Below are 16,717 nucleotides of genomic sequence, written 5' to 3' on the forward strand. Positions count from 1 at the left end.
CCCAGCATTCCTGCAGCAATCCCAATAGCACCTCCTGCTGGGAGAGGAAAGGTTGGAGGGTGGGCGGAGGAGCTGAGAGATCATCAGTGCCAATTCTATTATATCTGAGAGTGCCTCCTGCCGAGAGAGTCTTGGGAAGGTCTGAGCTAGAGTGACTGAAAGTTTTCTCCACAGCCAACAATGATTTTTGAAGTCATAAATCACTGGTTCAGCTTCTGAAATATCAAACACAGGAGCAACCTATTACTAACTGCATGTTCTAGGCCAAGCTACCCCCTCTCTTCTGAGAATCAGTTGCAGGGATTCAGGTGGGAGAATAAAAGAGGCTCTGCATATTTCTTTTCCTGCCAGTCACTTTGACTCTTCTTAGGACCAACTTGAGTTTAATGCCAGATCTGGATTTGGATCAGAGTTACCTAGATTAAAATTTTAGTGTTTCCCTCACCCACAGAATGATCCCAGTGAGGAGGCCCTTCTAGATGAACCTCCCCAAAGACAGTTGCTTTGTTCTCACCACACAAACGAGGGGAGTGAAGAAGGCCCAGCAGAGCTTCCACCAGCTGCAAGGTTGGTAGCCAATCATCTCTTCAATGTTCCTGTAAAATCTGTTCACTCCTACAGTGAGAAATGTGTGTTAACAGCAGCAATGATATCTCAGCACCATTCTCATCACCTCTGTCCAGTGACCCAACACACAACAGGAGAAGGCGGACATGTGAGATCAGAGAGAAGAGCAGACATTTAAAGTGAACGTGGAGAAGTGTAACGCTCACTCCCCAGATAAAACATAGAGGCCATTGATACAAACACTGAACTAAGATCTTAACAGGTACCTGGATAATTTTATGACCACTAAAAACATCTACAGCTTCCCAAGCTAAGACAGTGATAGTAATCAACTAGGAAAGGTCTAGATTGTAAGCTAGACTAGGTCATAGATTGACCTTGGAGGGGTCAAGAAGGAATTCCCCGATACCCCAGCACTGCACAATTGGATGGGCAAGTTACTGAAGGGGAGGGACTCTGGTCTCCCTCTGAAGCATCAGGCATTGGACACTGCCAGGATACCAGGGCAGATGGCTCAGCAGTCAGATTTGGCCTAACAAATTCTCTATTCATATCATACCCTTGAGAAATCCAAATCTAGAGGCTTGTGCACATTTCCATTTGTGTGGGAATCTCTGTGAACATGTGCTCAGCTGAGTGGCTGTCTGAGAAAGCAAGACGAGTGTCTCCCTGGGGTTTTTCAAAAGCTTTCGGCTTTGGCCCAAAACTATAGTCAATTGTCAATCTCCCACCAACTTAAATGGTTAATGTTGAGGACTTTTGAAAATGGCACCTTCTGTGCCTGTGGATAAGCAGCAAAGGAACAAGGTGAGTTGCACTTACCATAACACCACGAAATTGAGATGGTCTCAAAGAAGACGAGGAAGAGAAGACACATGCCGCTGGCTGAATAATAATCAAACAGCTTGAAGACATAAATGCCACCCTGAAGAGACAAAGGCAAGGGGAGGTGGTCTGATTATGCAGTATAGCCTGGGTGGGGAGCTGAGGATTAATATCATCAGTACTTTTATCTAATCATTTTGCCTTCGTGTGTTAATTTCTTTGGCCTATGGAAGCCAACAAAGATGCATCATTTTGTCATAATCTAATTCCTGCCATTTTAACAGACATACTCTGGAATGTGGTCAAGAAGTGAGTGTTGAGGCCTGGCTGAGGGTGGGGAGAGAAGCAGGACTCTCGAGTGGCTGCCTTCCCCCTCTAGTGTGAGGTGAAGCCACTTTGTAAAATGAATCCATTCTGTCCCTCATGCTGCATTTCAGATGTCTCTGCAGATGTTCCATGTTCTGTGACTCATCCAGCATGAAGTCACAAAGTGAGAAACCCAAACGCTGGCCTCCATATCACTGAGCCAGGTCCCGAAGTCCACACACAGAGCCTGGGCCTCACTGCCGTACACCCAGTATAAGGATCTCTGCATTAGGTCACTCACTAGGGCATGTAAACATGGAGCTGGGCCTTAGTGTCACTGCCTCGGAGCCCCACTGGACCTGCTCTCTTTTGGTTTATCTCAATCTTCTGCATAGAGAATGTGTCACCCTCCAGGGCATAGGCTCATCCTGGAAGCGACAGGAGTCCCAGCTAGACTGACCACAAGCATGATGGTAACTTACTGAGATTTAATGTGGAGACTGCAGCTTGCTGGACAGATGATTGTGCTGAGCAAAGCCCAGACCAGCAGTGGCCCTAGTGCCTTTCATGGACAATAGCCCTTCCCCCAGGCTTCCTTTGCTGCTGTTATACAAGGAGGTGGATGGAAGAGCACCAGGAACAGGTGCTGGAGTGAGCACAGGGAGAGGTACCTGGGTGATGTTGGAGAATCCGACAATGTAGGAGATAAGACAGACCACAGCAATGAAGATCTTCTTCCTGGCCCTGAGGAGATAGGGATACTCATCTATCAGGGCTGTGACAAACCCCTCCACGGTGCAGAACTGCAGGAGGAAAGACACACACATACCTAAATTCATCACCACCTTCTGCATTCCCTTGAAACACTCCTCCTCCTCCTTCCCCCACGCCCCTGCCGTGGTGCCACCTCCCTCCCCTCTGGAGAATGCACCACGTCTCAGCCTGGATTTGCGTCACTTCTTCTATCTCTGTGTCCAACTGACCACTGCTTCTCTGCTGCCTGGAGGAGGTGGATGACCTCACTTACACCTCATTTCCTGTAAGAGCTCCAGACTGTAGTGTAGTTGCTGAAAGGCCACCACGCTGAAGTGTGTGTGTGTGTGTGTGTGTGTGTGTGTGTGTGTGTGTGTGTGAGAAAATCCGTTCCTTCCACTTGACTGCAGGAGTTACCACAGATAGCTGGATGACGGTTGGTGTTGTGGAGAAGGAAAGGGTTGGTGTGGAAGTGAAGGGGAGGGTGGCTATGAGGGAAGACTGGATATGCCAAGTCACGGGGAGACGGTAGGGGAAATAGAGATGGGCATGGGTATGGGAGACCATCAAGTGGGGGGAAGATATGGGTGTGGAAAGCTATGAGCAAGAGGGTAAATGGCAAGGGAACTGGAAGTCACTTCAGATTAAGATTGGTGTATGGGAGGAGAGTGAAGTGGGCACAGGAAGTCACTGGAGCAGATGTGCCTAGGGAAGTCCTAGGGGAGTTGTGTGAGGAGTAGTGGAGGGGGAGAGGAAGGCTGAAGCAGTAAATACCGATGGGATACACACCTCTCCATGTCCTAACTAGATCACATGGAACACACAGGAAGAGAAGGCCAAACTGTGCGATGCTCCTAGTGCAATCCACGTAACATGGTATCTTGTTTCATGATGATTACTGACACATAGTGGATCTAAATTCCAGAGCAGAAGCATGGTCTAGCAGCTTGTGCACCTGGCTAGCGGCTTGGAGGCCCCAAGGTCTAAGCCTGACAGTGATGTGCTACGTTACTCTAGACAAGTCATTAAGGCGAAAGGTTTGAAACCTGGATGCCTAAAGTTAGACACCCAAATAGAACATTTAGGCACCTAAATAAAAGTGGCCTGATTTATAGCCGTGCTGAGCTCCTGCAGTTCCCACTGACATCAGCTGGAGTTGCAAGTGCTCCGTACCTCTGAAGAGCAGGCCATTGTGGTGTTTCCTGTTTGACATTGCTTAGGTTGCTGGCATGCTGAGTCCACTGCCTATCGTACTGACCAATAGTGTCTCATTGTTTCCTTGTCCTCACCCCTCACCTCCCATCAGGCTGTCTGTCTCCATCTGTTATCTCTTGCTGTATGCCCAGAGTATAAGATCTTAGGGGCAGGGACAGTCTTCTGTTTTGTGTTTGTGCAGCACCTAGCACAATGGGAGTCTGAGGTCCATGACTGGGGCTCCCAGGTGCTAGCGTAATACAAATAATAAATAATTGTTATTCCTCTGTGTACTCTCTTCCTTCTTTCTCTTTACAGTGGCTTTGATGTGTTTTCTGAAATGTTTCCCTTTCCTCAGTATATTGTCATGTCTCTTCATTGTTCTTGTCACTTTTCTATTATAGGCGTCTGCCCCCATCCCCAAACCTGAGTTGGTGATCCTGTTATTTCCTGTTTCTTATTTCCATTCCTGATTCTCCCCAACTCTTCCCCCCATCCCCCGGCCAGGATCTGGTCACTCCATCAATGGTGGGGCAGGAGACTCAGTAGAATATTGAGTCACTGACAGGTTGGCACCTCACATCAATTAGCAGACAAAAGAGTTTTCCCACAGCCCAGAGGGCATTCAGCCCCCATCACAGGATACAAAGAACTCGCACTGGCTTCCAGGAGAGCTCCTTGTATCATGCAGGAGAAGACGACGGCCCAAAAGGAGTTTTAACTGCAGAAAAACAGCTGTGCAGTGGATAGGCTTGTGAGTGGATGTTTCTGCTCTGTAGGACTCTGATTCCATCAGCAAGAAATGCTCATGAATAACCTGTAAGAGATGGCATCACATGGGACACACGCAGGCTTGGAATCACAAGGCACCACTAACTCCCCTGGTGGAGCAAACGCCTGACCTGGAAACTGTTAGTTAAAAGGAATTATTAGCATATTATGCAAGAGGGTCTAGATGCAAGAGAACTAAACCCACAAGTGAAAACGTGTGCGTGTGTCTGGGCATATCAATGTATGCCACTGCAGCTGTGACTAAGAATTTGTGATGTCCCTCATGGCTTAGTAAATACACAAAGGATTCTTTACTGATGCTACTGGACACAGATAGAGCCTGTTATTCCCCTTGACTCTCCAGCAACCTGTGCTGCCTAGTGTCACCAAAAGCAGTTCTCCTTAAGCCCAGGTGTGACCAGGCTGAGTCCCAACTCTGTCCTCCCCAGAGCACACAGACACGGAGTTAGGCCCCGATTCAGCAAAGTGCTTTAACACTTTCTTCACTTTAAGCACATGCTTAAGGGCTTTGTTGAACTGGAACGGACTTAAGCGCATGTTGAAAGTTAAACATGTGCCTAAGTGCTTCCCTGAAATGGGCCCTTAAGCACCATTTTTAAAAGGTATTTAGGTGTTGCACCGCTTAGCATTGCAATGCCTAGTCTAAATCCCCTTGAGAGTCGATAGAATTTAGGGTTCTAAGTGCCTAAAGCCCTTTGGAAATGAGCTTTAGGCTCCTAAATCAGTTAGGTGTTCAACACTGAGCGCAGCAACACCTTACTGACCAAAGACCCCCCACTTTCATGGGGCTTGGTTTTACTGGTAGCTCATAATCATTACCAGAACATAAACTTCAATCTTAGCTTCCCTCCCAAACTTGGGTGTCCCTCCAGGACCAACTCTGCCCTCTCTCCAGGGAACCACTCCCACCTCCCTTCTAACCCAGGTACAATAACAAGCTGCACCTGCTACAATGAGCCAGCAGAACTTCAGCAGCCTTCTGAAGGGCTCTAGCACCTGTTAAGGGTGTGGTTTGACACGAGAGCCTTATAGGGTGACTAGACAGCAAATGTGAAAAATCGGGACAGGGGTTGGGGGAGGTAATAGGAGCTTATATAAGAAAAAGACCCCAAAATTGGGATTTTCCCTATAAAATCGGGACATCTGGTCACCCAAGAGCCTTACCACCTTGCTACCCCTGGCCTGGACTAAGCAGTCATGGACTGGGCTGCTGACCATCCTGTAGAATATGTTCCTGTGCGCAACCAAGGCTTTTTGAGAACATGTGGGGCCTAATTGTCAAAAACGTCAGCCTGAAGTACTTGTACAATTGCACACTTGCATTTGTGTGCTCAATTATTGCAACACATGCAAATCAGTAGCCTGTGTGTACTAATGACTAGCTAGGCACCTACCTACCTATTTGCATGCACAGTTGTTACTGCATGAGCAAATATAGGCATTTTTTTTTGCATGCAGAAGCCGGCATCATGGGTTCCACACTCTATGTGTAAATCATACACTGAAAGAGGAAATCTCCAGTACGCAGATAGAAACCTTCAACATCTATTTATCTGTTTTTCTAAATGCTTGTTCTGCTTTTCAGGCCTCATGCACCGCCCTCCCCCCTCCCCCACCGTCCCCCAGGACTGACAGCCCCCTAAGAGCTGCATGCCCTGTGAGACTGACAGTCATATGGGACTTTAAGACTTTCAGGTGATATTTGAGAAGCAAAGGCATCAATAATTCCACACAGTGCTTAGGAGACTTATTGTCATGTATCGAACTATTTACGAGAGCCCAGTGAATGATCCACAGAGAATAGTTCTTCCAGTGAACTTAGCTACTTTGGGAACATTTACTCATTATTTGAAATTATTTGCCAAATAATATCTGCAATAAGTCCCGGTCTGAGCTGTTCAGTGGGAGCATTCAGCATGTAAAACTCCAGCTGGGTTGATTAGATTTGATTGGACATTAGGTGTGACAGTTTGAGGAATATGTCCACATCCATTTATGAATTTCATGTGGTTTTATGAATGCAATCTGTAATTGCAACCCGTTTGTAATTGTAGATTAGATCATCCATTTTGCAGCATTTTGTAGTAGAGAGACTATGTAGAGGTGAGGGGAGGGAGGGAGGAAGGAAGATGTGACAGAGCAATCAAGGGCCATCCACACTGAGCAAATTTCCCCTGCTCAAATAATAGGGTTTCTGTCAGCAGGGCCTGTGGCTTTGAATGGACTCTCTTCACAGAAATTTGTCTGGGGAGGAGGGAAGCTGGAATCCCACCCCTCCCCCTATCTAATCCAATCTTTTTGACAAGGTAGCCGCTTTCGAAGCCAAGGAAGCCATTTCATTGCCAGGAACAGAAGACAAGCTGGAGTGAGTGGAGGAAGGAAGAACTTTACCTCCCCTAAGGTCTTGAACCAAACCCAGGACTCACAAACAAAACTCTCTTGTACTTTTTACGAGTAAAGGATGTATGTTTATGTTTAAGAAATCCCTTTGCTAAGCCTGTGTTTCCTTGTTTTACTGACACATTGCCCTGAAGGTCTTAACTAGAAACCAGAGCTCCCACCACCAGGTGGGCTCTGCAAAGAACTTGTCAAAGTCTTGGTTTACACTTAAAATTTTGATCAACATAGCTACAGTGCTCAGGGGTGTGAAAAATCCACACCTCTGAGCATCATAGCTAAGCCAACCTAACCCCCGCTGTAGACGCAACAAGGTTGACAGAAGAATTCTTTCATCAACCTAATTACTGCTGCTCGGGGAGGTGGATTACCTACAGCAACAAAAAAAAAAACCCTTCCATTGCTGTAGGAAGCACCTACTCTATGGCTATTATGTCACTACCAGGACCCAGGGGCTAGGAAGCATGTAGGATTCAGCAGTCAGATCCCATCACAACAGGCTGGTGTCCCTCCAGATTGGGGGACAAGACCAGGCCACGGCACAAGGTTTCCTATAAGGTGTGGGTTTTCTCCTGCACTGCCCCATATGCACAGAATGCCCTCCCAGAATTAACTGGGAAGGGCACTACTATCTTCCCCTTCCAAACCCACTGCTTCTGTAAGCCTTTCCAGGAATCAGCCAGTGTCTGGTGATTTGGACATGTCACTTGGGAATAGCTGATATTTCCTTTGATAAAGTAAGCTAACTTGCCTGTGTCTGTACTACACCCAGTACAACAGGCAAGGAGCTACTGCAGTACAAAGAAATCCTGGTGCCTGTGTTCTCTGACTCTGAGTGGTATCTCTTGGAATCAAGTCTCCCAGGTGAATACTCACAATTACTATTGCCAAATTCACCTTCTATAAATATTCTCTAGTATTTGCTTAAAATTTCCCTTGTACGTGAACATTCCTGCCAGCAAACTCGTTCAGCAGAAATGAATACCTGCAGAGCCCAGACAAATAAGGGGCATCAGAGAGGCAGCATGAGCCAGTGGACGGGGAACTGGCCCAGGGCTGAGGAGACCTGGCATTTATTCCCAGCTCTGCCACTCACCTGCTGGGTGACCCTGGGCAACACTTCACCTCCCTGTGCCTCCATTTCCCCTCACACTTTTTTTCTGTTTTGTCTATTTGGATCGTAAGATTTTCAGAGCAGGGACTGTCTCCTATTATGAATTTGTACCTGCCTAGCACAAGGAGGGCCTGATCTTAGCTGAGTTCTCTAGATGCTACCTTAATGCTAATAACAATGAAAAACAAAGTAGGAAAGGATTCAAGTCTTTATGCAGGTGAACATTCATAGATTTGAGGTATCCACCCAGCTCTGCTGTTTACCCAGAAATGTTTTTTTCAGGCACCTGAGCCTGCCTAATGCTGCATTCCCATCACAGCTCACTGTGCTCTCGATGGGCTGAAGAGTACACAAGCCCTCCACAGACCCCAACCAAAAGACAGGTTTTACAGGATTAATTAGTTGCCTACCTGGCTATTTTGATGCTCCTGTTATAAAAAAATATGCAAGTTATCCTGTGCAAAATACATAAGTACCATCTAGTCCCTTCTTCTTTGGTGTGTGTGGGTTGGGAGCTTCTGGTACACCCTGATATTGCCCCCTCCAGTGTCCTCACAGGATATTTTTGTAGAGCCACAACTCAAGTTCCTCTGGCAGGAAAGAGGTCTGGCTGTAGCTCCTCTGGAACCTCACTGCCAGTACTAGCCAGAGCACCAGCCAGATGCTGTGCCTGCTTCCTCCATGACATTGCCAGCCGCTTTTACCCAAGGTGCTTGAGAAACGGAGAACACTTTCACTGCCACTAGGGTTGTCTCTTTTTACTAGAGATGGGGCTGAGGTGAAACATTGAACACCCCTAAATTCTGGAAGAGTTCAGAGCCAAAGCCTAACTCTCTACCTCTGCCCTGTCACTACTTTTTGAACTGTGGCTCCTTAACATTGCACCAGCACCTTGTGATGTGACTGACTCTTGGAACATTGCATAGATATGCTCTTTCCCAGGCTCAGGACTAGAACTGTTCCAAAAAATTTACATTCCAAATTGGGGACGACAAAGTGAAATAGCAAAACTTTTCACAGAATAGGAGACCATGGTGCATCATGGGAGATGTAGTCTGCACAAGGAGCTGAGCCCATATAGAAGGACAATGAGGGCATAAGATACCTAAATTACAACTCCCATGACGCACCTTGGCAGATCAGGTGTATGCAAATTAACATCTGAATTTTTCATTTGAATGAAAAAGAGCTTTCAAAAGAGACTAATGGGAAAATGGTGGCCACTTTTTAAGACTGCCTTGTTTTGCTGGTACACAGAATATTGATCATTACTATTACCATTATTACTTTATACTGTGGCACTGACTGGAGGCCCCAGGCAGTGATCAGGCCCCATCATGCTAGGCATTGTGCACAGACAGAATAAAAAGATGGTTCCTGCCCACTACAGTTTACAGGGCCAGAGCTCAGCAGCAAATGGGAGATTACCCCACAAATAACTAATTATATGGATTGGACAGACTGAAGTCTATAGGACATTGGCCACAAAAGATTTATGATAGGAAAGGGACTTATTAAGGCAGGACAGGAGGTCACCTCATATACAACTGGTTATGTGGACAGGGCTCATCAGGAGTACAGGAGATCGCTCCATTGAATATCTGTCCAGAATGGAGGATCTCACTGCCGAGTGAGAGAAATCACTCTACACAGGACCTACATTCCCTGTAAGCTGTGTGGCTGGGAAGCCACTCAGCAGGTTATCAAGTGCTGCACAGTTCAGGTTTCCCTCCCCCCACGGCCGTGTGCTGGCCCTGCCCTGGAGCTGCTCTCAGGAGCCTCCTGCTTGCTGTGCAGAGCAAGGGGGTGGAGTGCTGATCTCAGGTGTCCCCCTGCCCTGTACACCGTCTCCACAGAGCTGGGGGAGAGGGGGCTGAGATGCACAACAAGGCTCAGGATGGAGGGAGCTTGCTGGCAGCTGCTGCTGTGTCTGAACTTGCTGATCTACTTAAAAGCAGCATACTTCAAGGGGCAATGTGCTTCTCTGTGCATCTGTAGCACACACATACTGTCTTTCACACTCACCTCCCAACACATACTTGTATTGTTGTTACTTCTTGATACTTCTTTGAAAGTGTGTTATTTTAGTATTTTGACTGGTCTATGCATTTAATACTTTTTATTTCTCTCTTACTTTTAAATTTAATTCTTTGAGTAGTGAGTTCTAAAATGCCTAACCTGTCCTGGATGGAGTAATTATCCCTATGGTAACTTTTTAAAAATATATATTATATCTAGGTTTTTGGTTTCTATTGGTGGCGCACATCCGCACATTACCTCAATATGGTGCACATAACAAAATTTATTCTGCACGCGGATAGAAAAAATTAGATGGAACACTGTACAGGACTGACAGAGGAGGATAGACAACTGTCATCTGGGGTGGTTCTCATCTAACCACAACTTTACTTCTTACCCCACTTTCCCCAGTGTGTTGTCTCACCTGGCTGTCAAGGCCTAACATCATTAACATGGAGAAGAAGAGAATCGACCAGAGAGGGGACATGGGCAGCTGCGTGACAACCTGTGGGTAGGCGAGGAAAGCCAGTCCTGGACCTACCAGAATGAAAATATATTGAAAAGTTTATATTTCTAAAGTGCTTTAACAATGAGGCATGTGCTTTAACAATGAGTTCAGTACGATTATTAAATCGAGAGATGGCAACAGCAAAAACTTGCCAATATTTTAATATGGGCTCCATGAAAATCTGCCCCCTTGGCCTGTGCTGCACAAAGGAGGGGTGAGGGACTTGAGAATCCATTCATCTTTTCCCCCATTTAAACAACAATGCCATTTTGTTACCATAATCAGTGATGCAGGAACAGACTGGGAGATCAAACATTTTTCTGGAAATGCATATACTGTGTTACTGACATATACACTGAGAATTAGGGTTGGTCAAACATTTTCCAAGAAGATTTTTTTCAGTCCCAAAATGCCATTTAGTCAAAATTGAAACTTTCTGGGGGAACATGTTGATTGCAATGAAATTTAGTTGGGGGGGGGGAATTGAAAAAAAAGACCCTCTTTGATAAGGTTGAAAATGGAATTCAGAACAAAAATGTCAGAATTTCCCACAAAAAGGAAACATTGAGTTTCAGCCAGCTCCAGGGTGACCAAATGTCCCTATTTTATAGGGACAGTCCTGATTTTGGGGTCTTTTTCTTATATAGGTTCTTATTACCCCCCACCTCCATCTCGATTTTTCACACTAGCTATCTGGTCACCTTAGCCAGCTCTTGTGAGAATATTGATTGGATCAGAGCTTAGCCACTCCATGGGAAAGCTCTAACAAAGGGCTACGCCCATAAAGAGCCTCCTTAAGTGCAGCAATCCCGAGTAATAGACAATCCAGGTGCAGAACAACAACAAACCTCAGAATTTCCTGTGTTGGGAACCTGAGTGGAAAGAGCACCTGAGAGTATGTCTACACTACGGGATTATTCCGATTTTACATAAACCAGTTTTTTAAAGCAGATTGTATAAAGTCGAGTGCACGCGGCCACACTAAGCACATTAATTCGGCGGTGTGTCCATGTACTGAGGCTAGCGTCGATTTCCAGAGTGTTGCACTGTGGGTAGCTATCCTGTAGCTATCCCATAGTTCCCGCAGTCTCCCCCGCCCACTGGAATTCTGGGTTGAGATTCCAGTGCATGATGGGGCCAAAACAGTGTCGCGGGTGATTCTGGGTAAATGTCGTCACTCAATCCTTCCTCCGTGAAAGCAACGGCAGACAATCACTTAGTGCCCTTTTTCCCTGGATTGCCCTGGCAGACGCCATAGCATGGCAACCATGGAGCCTGTTTTGCCTTTTGTCACTGTCACCCTATGTGTACTGGATGCTGCTGACAGACACGGTACTGCAGTGCTATACAGCAGCATTCATTTGCCTTTGCAAGGTAGCAGAGACATTTACCATCCCTATTGCACCGTCTGCCATTGTAAATTGGCGATGAGATGATGGTTATCAGTCATTTTGCATCATTTGCATTTGGAAATTGGTGATGATGGTTATCAATCCTTTTGTACCGTCTGCTGCTGTCATGGGTGCTCCTGGCTGGCCTCGCTGAGGTCGACCAGAGATGCATGGACAAAAATGGGAATGACTCCCTGGGTCATTCCCTTCTTTATGTTTTGTCTAAAAATAGAGTCAGTCCTGCCTAGAATATGGGGCAAGTCTACTAGAGAACCAGAGAGCACAGCTGCTCCGAGTCAGAGCCCCAGAAATCCCACAGAAATGATGAGCTGCATGCCATTCTAGGGGGTGCCCCTGCAACAACCCCACCTGTTGCTTCCCTCCTCCCGGGCTACTGTGGCAATGTCCCCCCATTTGTGTGATGAAGTAATAAAGAATGCAGGAATAAGAAACACTGAGTTTTTAGTGAGATAAAATGAGGGGGAGGCAGCCTCCAGCTGCTATGATAGTCCAGGCAGTACAGAATCTTCTTTAGACATGAAAGGGGTAGGGGCTAATGGAGCTCAGCTTCCAGCTGCTATGATGAGGACGGTTACAAAGCCTTCTGTACTGTCTGCCGGGAATGACTGGGAGTCATTCCCATTTTCACCCAGGTTCCCCCGGCCAACCTCACCGAGGCTAGCCAGGAGCACTCACAGGCTGATGATGATGATGGATACCAGTCATTTTGCACCGTCTGCCACCAGGAAGCTGATGCTGGTGTTCAGGGCTGCAGCATCCCGTCTACCAGCAGCATGCAGTAGACATAGGTGACATTGAAAAAAGGCGAGAAACGATTTTTTTCCCTTTTCATTCGGGGGGTGGGGGAGGGTATAAATTGAATACATACACTCTGAAACACCCGGGAAAATGTTTTTGACTCTTCAGGCACTGGGAGCTCAGCCAAGAATACAAATGCTTTTCGGAGACTGCGGGGATTGTGGGATAGCTGGAGTCCTCAGTACCCTGTCCCTCCTTCCATGAGCGTCCATTTGATTCTTTGGCTTTCCGTTACGCTTGTCACACAGCACTGTGCTGTGGACTCTATCATAGCCTGGAGATTTTTTCAAATGCTTTGTCATTTCGTCTTCTGTAACGGAGCTCTGATAGAACAGATTTGTCTTTCCATACAGCTCTCAGATCCAGTATCTCCCGTATGGTCCATGCTGGAGCTCTTTTTGGATTTGGGACTGCATCGCCACCCGTGCTGATCAGAGCTCCACGCTGGGCAAACAGGAAATGAAATTCAAAAGTTTGCGGGGCTTTTCCTGTCTACCTGGCCAGTGCATCCGAGTTCAGATTACTTTCCAGAGCGGTCACAATGGTGCACTGTGGGATACTGCCTGGAGGCCAATACCGTGGAATTGCGGCGACACTAACCCTAATCCGACATGGCAATACCAATTTCAGCGCTACTCCCCTTGTCAGGGAGGAGTTCAGAAATCGGTTTAAAGAGCCCTTTATATCGATATAAAGGGCTTCGTTGTGTGGACGGGTGCAGGGTTAAATTGGTTTAACGCTGCTAAATTCGGTTTAAACACGTCGTGTAGACCAGGCCTGAGTCTATCAGGAATAGGCTTCCCAAATTCCTCTGGGACCCAGGCCATTCCTCACATCTTTTCAATTTGGCAAAGAATTTGCCAAATGACTCATTCCCAATCTCCTGAGCCATCCAGTCCTACAACTCTGTATCATCTCAGGAAATTGAATTACACACTTGTGCCCCAGTAGGGAAGGCTCCGTGAGAACACCACACTGATTGACAAAATGCTATTCACTATGATCACATCCTGAACATTTGGAACCTGTTTTCTTTTAGGGGGTCATTTTCACTCACTTCATGGGCCAGATCTTCAGTCGTGAAAACTGGCATTGCTGCATTGAAGGCAGTGGGGGCTCTGGGCTCATAAGTTTAATAGAATTAGTTGTGCACAATATATTAAAAGTCTCCTCTAAAACTGGCCTTATTCTCTTCTCATTTATACCACTGTAACTCCATCAAGCTTCAAAGGCATTACAAAAGGTATGAGTTTGCAGTGTTGTTAGGGCAGGGGGAAAACAGAGGCTAGAGAGGTGAGCTGACTTGTCCAAGGTGACATAATAGGTCAGTAGCAGAGCTGGAAATAAAACCCAGCTTTCCTGACCCCCATGCCAGTGCCCCACCCACTGGATCACACTGCTAGTCTGAACACTACACATGCAATGTCTGTTTACCTGAAGATGCCAACTCAGCGATTGACTTCTTGGTGATGTGACCCATGAATCCAACAATGGAGAAAATGACAAATCCTGCAAATATGCTGGTGGTGGAATTTATACAGCAGACGATGATTGAGTCTCTGAAAAAGCAAACACAAATGTGAGAAAACCTTCTGCATTTCTGGTCCAGTCAGCGAATCAGAACAGGATCAGAGTTAGGGGATGAGGAGAGGGTGAAAATGAGGCCTGAGTGTAACACCAACAGACCCTGGTCGTCAGCGGGCAGAACTGAACCTGGGACCTCTGGAGCTTAGTGCATGAGCCTCTATTGCATGAGCTAAAAGCCAAATGGCTCTTACTTAAGGCTGTAGAGCAGACTCATTTTATCTTTCTCTCTAAGTAGTTTCAGTGCCACTAGATGTGACTGAACACCACACCCAGGAGGTGTGTGAGTTACATGAGCAGGCATGTTACTGTGCTGTGGACAGGTGACAGTGAGAGGTGAAGGTCAGAGGTGGGGTGGGTAACTTAGTGATGTCCTGTGGCCAGAAGACATTCAGATATGAGGATCAGTGGTGAGGCCTGGGTTGCATGCTGGTGAATTACAGACCGTGCAGCATCAGGTACTATGGGCCAGACTACGAGCCCCTTACACTGGTGAGTAGTTACTCACAGGAGTAGTCTCGGTGATTGCAATGGGAATACCCCTGTGACTAAACGCTTACCAATGTCACACAGGGGTTCACAGTTTGCCTCTGTGTGTCTTTCTGATTGTAGAGGTATTTGAAGAATACTGACTTGTATACATTGTTATGGAAGGAGTTATAGCTTCCCAGGGCAATCAGAGATCCCAACCCCAGTCCATAGGAGAAAAAGATCTGTGTGGCTGCATCCATCCAGACCTGCAAAGGAAGAACAAGCCATGACTCAGCATTCCGTAGCACTGTCGGAACATTCTGCATAATCCAATCTGGGGTGGGCAAACTTTTTGGCCTGAGGGCCGAATCGGGGTTCCAAAACTGTATGGAGGGCCGGGTAGGGCAGGCTGTGCCTCCACAAACAGGCTGGCCCCCACCCCCTATCTGCCCCTCCCACTTCCTGCCCCTGGCTGTCCCCCTCAGAACCTTCGACCCATCCAACCCCCTGGGCTCCTTGTCCTCTGATCACCCCCTTCCAGGACCCCCCCCCAACCAGCCCCCCTGGGACCCCACCCCTTATCCAACCCACCCTACTCCCTGACCCCTGACTGCCCCAACCCCTATCCCCATCCCCGTCCCCTGACAGGCCTCCCAGGACTCCCAATGCCTATCCAAACCCCCTGTCCTCTGACTGCCTGCCCAGAACCTCTGCCCCATCCAACCGCCCCCTGCTCCCTGTCACTTGACTTCCCCCTGGGACCCGCAGCCCCTTATCCAACCGCCCCACTCCCTGCCCCCTTACCATGCTGCTCAGAGCACCAGGACTGGTGTAGTGTATTAAATTAAAGTTTTTACAACAGCAGTTTCTTCCAGTCTATACATATCAATAACTGCTACAGATAGCACATTTCTACATGGAGCAATTTCACACACATTATCGTGCAAGAAATTGCTACCTGTAGGCATTTGCTACCTCAGGTAGCAGTTTTATACAATAGCAGTTTCTTACAATCTTATGTATCAGTAATGGCTACCAGTAGCTCAGTCCTAGGAGGAGCAGTTTAATACATTACACCTGCAGCTGTCCCCCCAGCCCGACCCCGGCCAGAGCCAGCCATGTTGCCGTGCAGTCTCACAGCTGCGCTGCCCAACAGGAGCTCACAGCCCTGCCACCCAGAGCGCTGGCGGCAGGGTGAACTGAGGATGTGGGGAAGGGGCCAGGCGCTAGCCTCCCCGGCCGAGAGCTCAAGGGCCGGGCAGGATGGTCCCACAGGCCGGATGTGGTCCATGGGTCGTAGTTTGCCCACCTCTGGACTACACTGATATACTTCAGAGATGAATGTTAATGTCCATCAACAGAATCCCTTCAGGCTGTGCAGTATTGACTCCTATGCTGTTTAGCTGGGACAGAAGAGCCTGCTGCAGTGAGACTCCCAGGTTGCTTGCACAGCAACTAACAGGAATAAAAATCAGTGCTGGAGATTGGAGATGGGCCCTGATTAGCATGTTCCCCCTACCTTTCATCTCGCTCTCAGCATTAAACTCTGATCCAAACCCAGATCTAAACTCTGCAACTCAGGCTCTGCTCTTGTCTGGCACTACTGATGAGAGAACCTCAAATGATTTCAAATTTGGGTTCCTTTCACATAAACACCTAAAAAGTTGGCTGCTTATCCAACCTAACCAGAGCTTCTGGGGCCAGCAAGGCAGGACTGGAAATCTCACGAGAACAGGCTTTCCCACTTCATTTCCACTACTTCCCACTTCCAGAAATGCCAGGAGAACAACTTTTCTCCCCCTACTTCAGCACTTCCAGAGTCAGCCTGAACTCAGGAGCACAGAGACAGGTGGAGATGAACAGTAATGGAAGAAAATTGTTAAGGGCCAGATTGTGCTTTAAGACAGTAGCCTGTGTGGTATGGGGGTGGGGGTCCCAAATGGAGACATGTTGCCTCATGGAAGTGTAACCCACCCA

General features: G+C 47.3%; 2 protein-coding genes across 2 annotated transcripts in view; both read right to left on the minus strand.

Moving 5' to 3' along the window:
• The window catches only part of LOC127031580 (sodium- and chloride-dependent betaine transporter-like), a 348,260-nt gene that overhangs the window by 188,516 nt on the left and 143,027 nt on the right, over positions 1 to 16,717 (minus strand). The window lies entirely within an intron of this gene.
• Positions 1 to 16,717, minus strand: part of SLC6A1 (solute carrier family 6 member 1) — a 36,251-nt gene that overhangs the window by 4,180 nt on the left and 15,354 nt on the right. The window contains exons 7-12 of the mRNA XM_050936293.1: positions 14,903 to 15,006; positions 14,120 to 14,244; positions 10,392 to 10,504; positions 2,370 to 2,501; positions 1,390 to 1,492; positions 515 to 615 (exon numbers count right to left, since the gene is read on the minus strand). Of these exons, the coding sequence (XP_050792250.1) occupies positions 515 to 615; positions 1,390 to 1,492; positions 2,370 to 2,501; positions 10,392 to 10,504; positions 14,120 to 14,244; positions 14,903 to 15,006 (678 nt within the window). The remainder of the gene's footprint in view (positions 1 to 514; positions 616 to 1,389; positions 1,493 to 2,369; positions 2,502 to 10,391; positions 10,505 to 14,119; positions 14,245 to 14,902; positions 15,007 to 16,717) is intronic.

Source organism: Gopherus flavomarginatus, chromosome 1, assembly GCF_025201925.1.
Source record: "Gopherus flavomarginatus isolate rGopFla2 chromosome 1, rGopFla2.mat.asm, whole genome shotgun sequence".
In the NCBI taxonomy this organism is placed as follows: domain Eukaryota; kingdom Metazoa; phylum Chordata; order Testudines; family Testudinidae; genus Gopherus; species Gopherus flavomarginatus.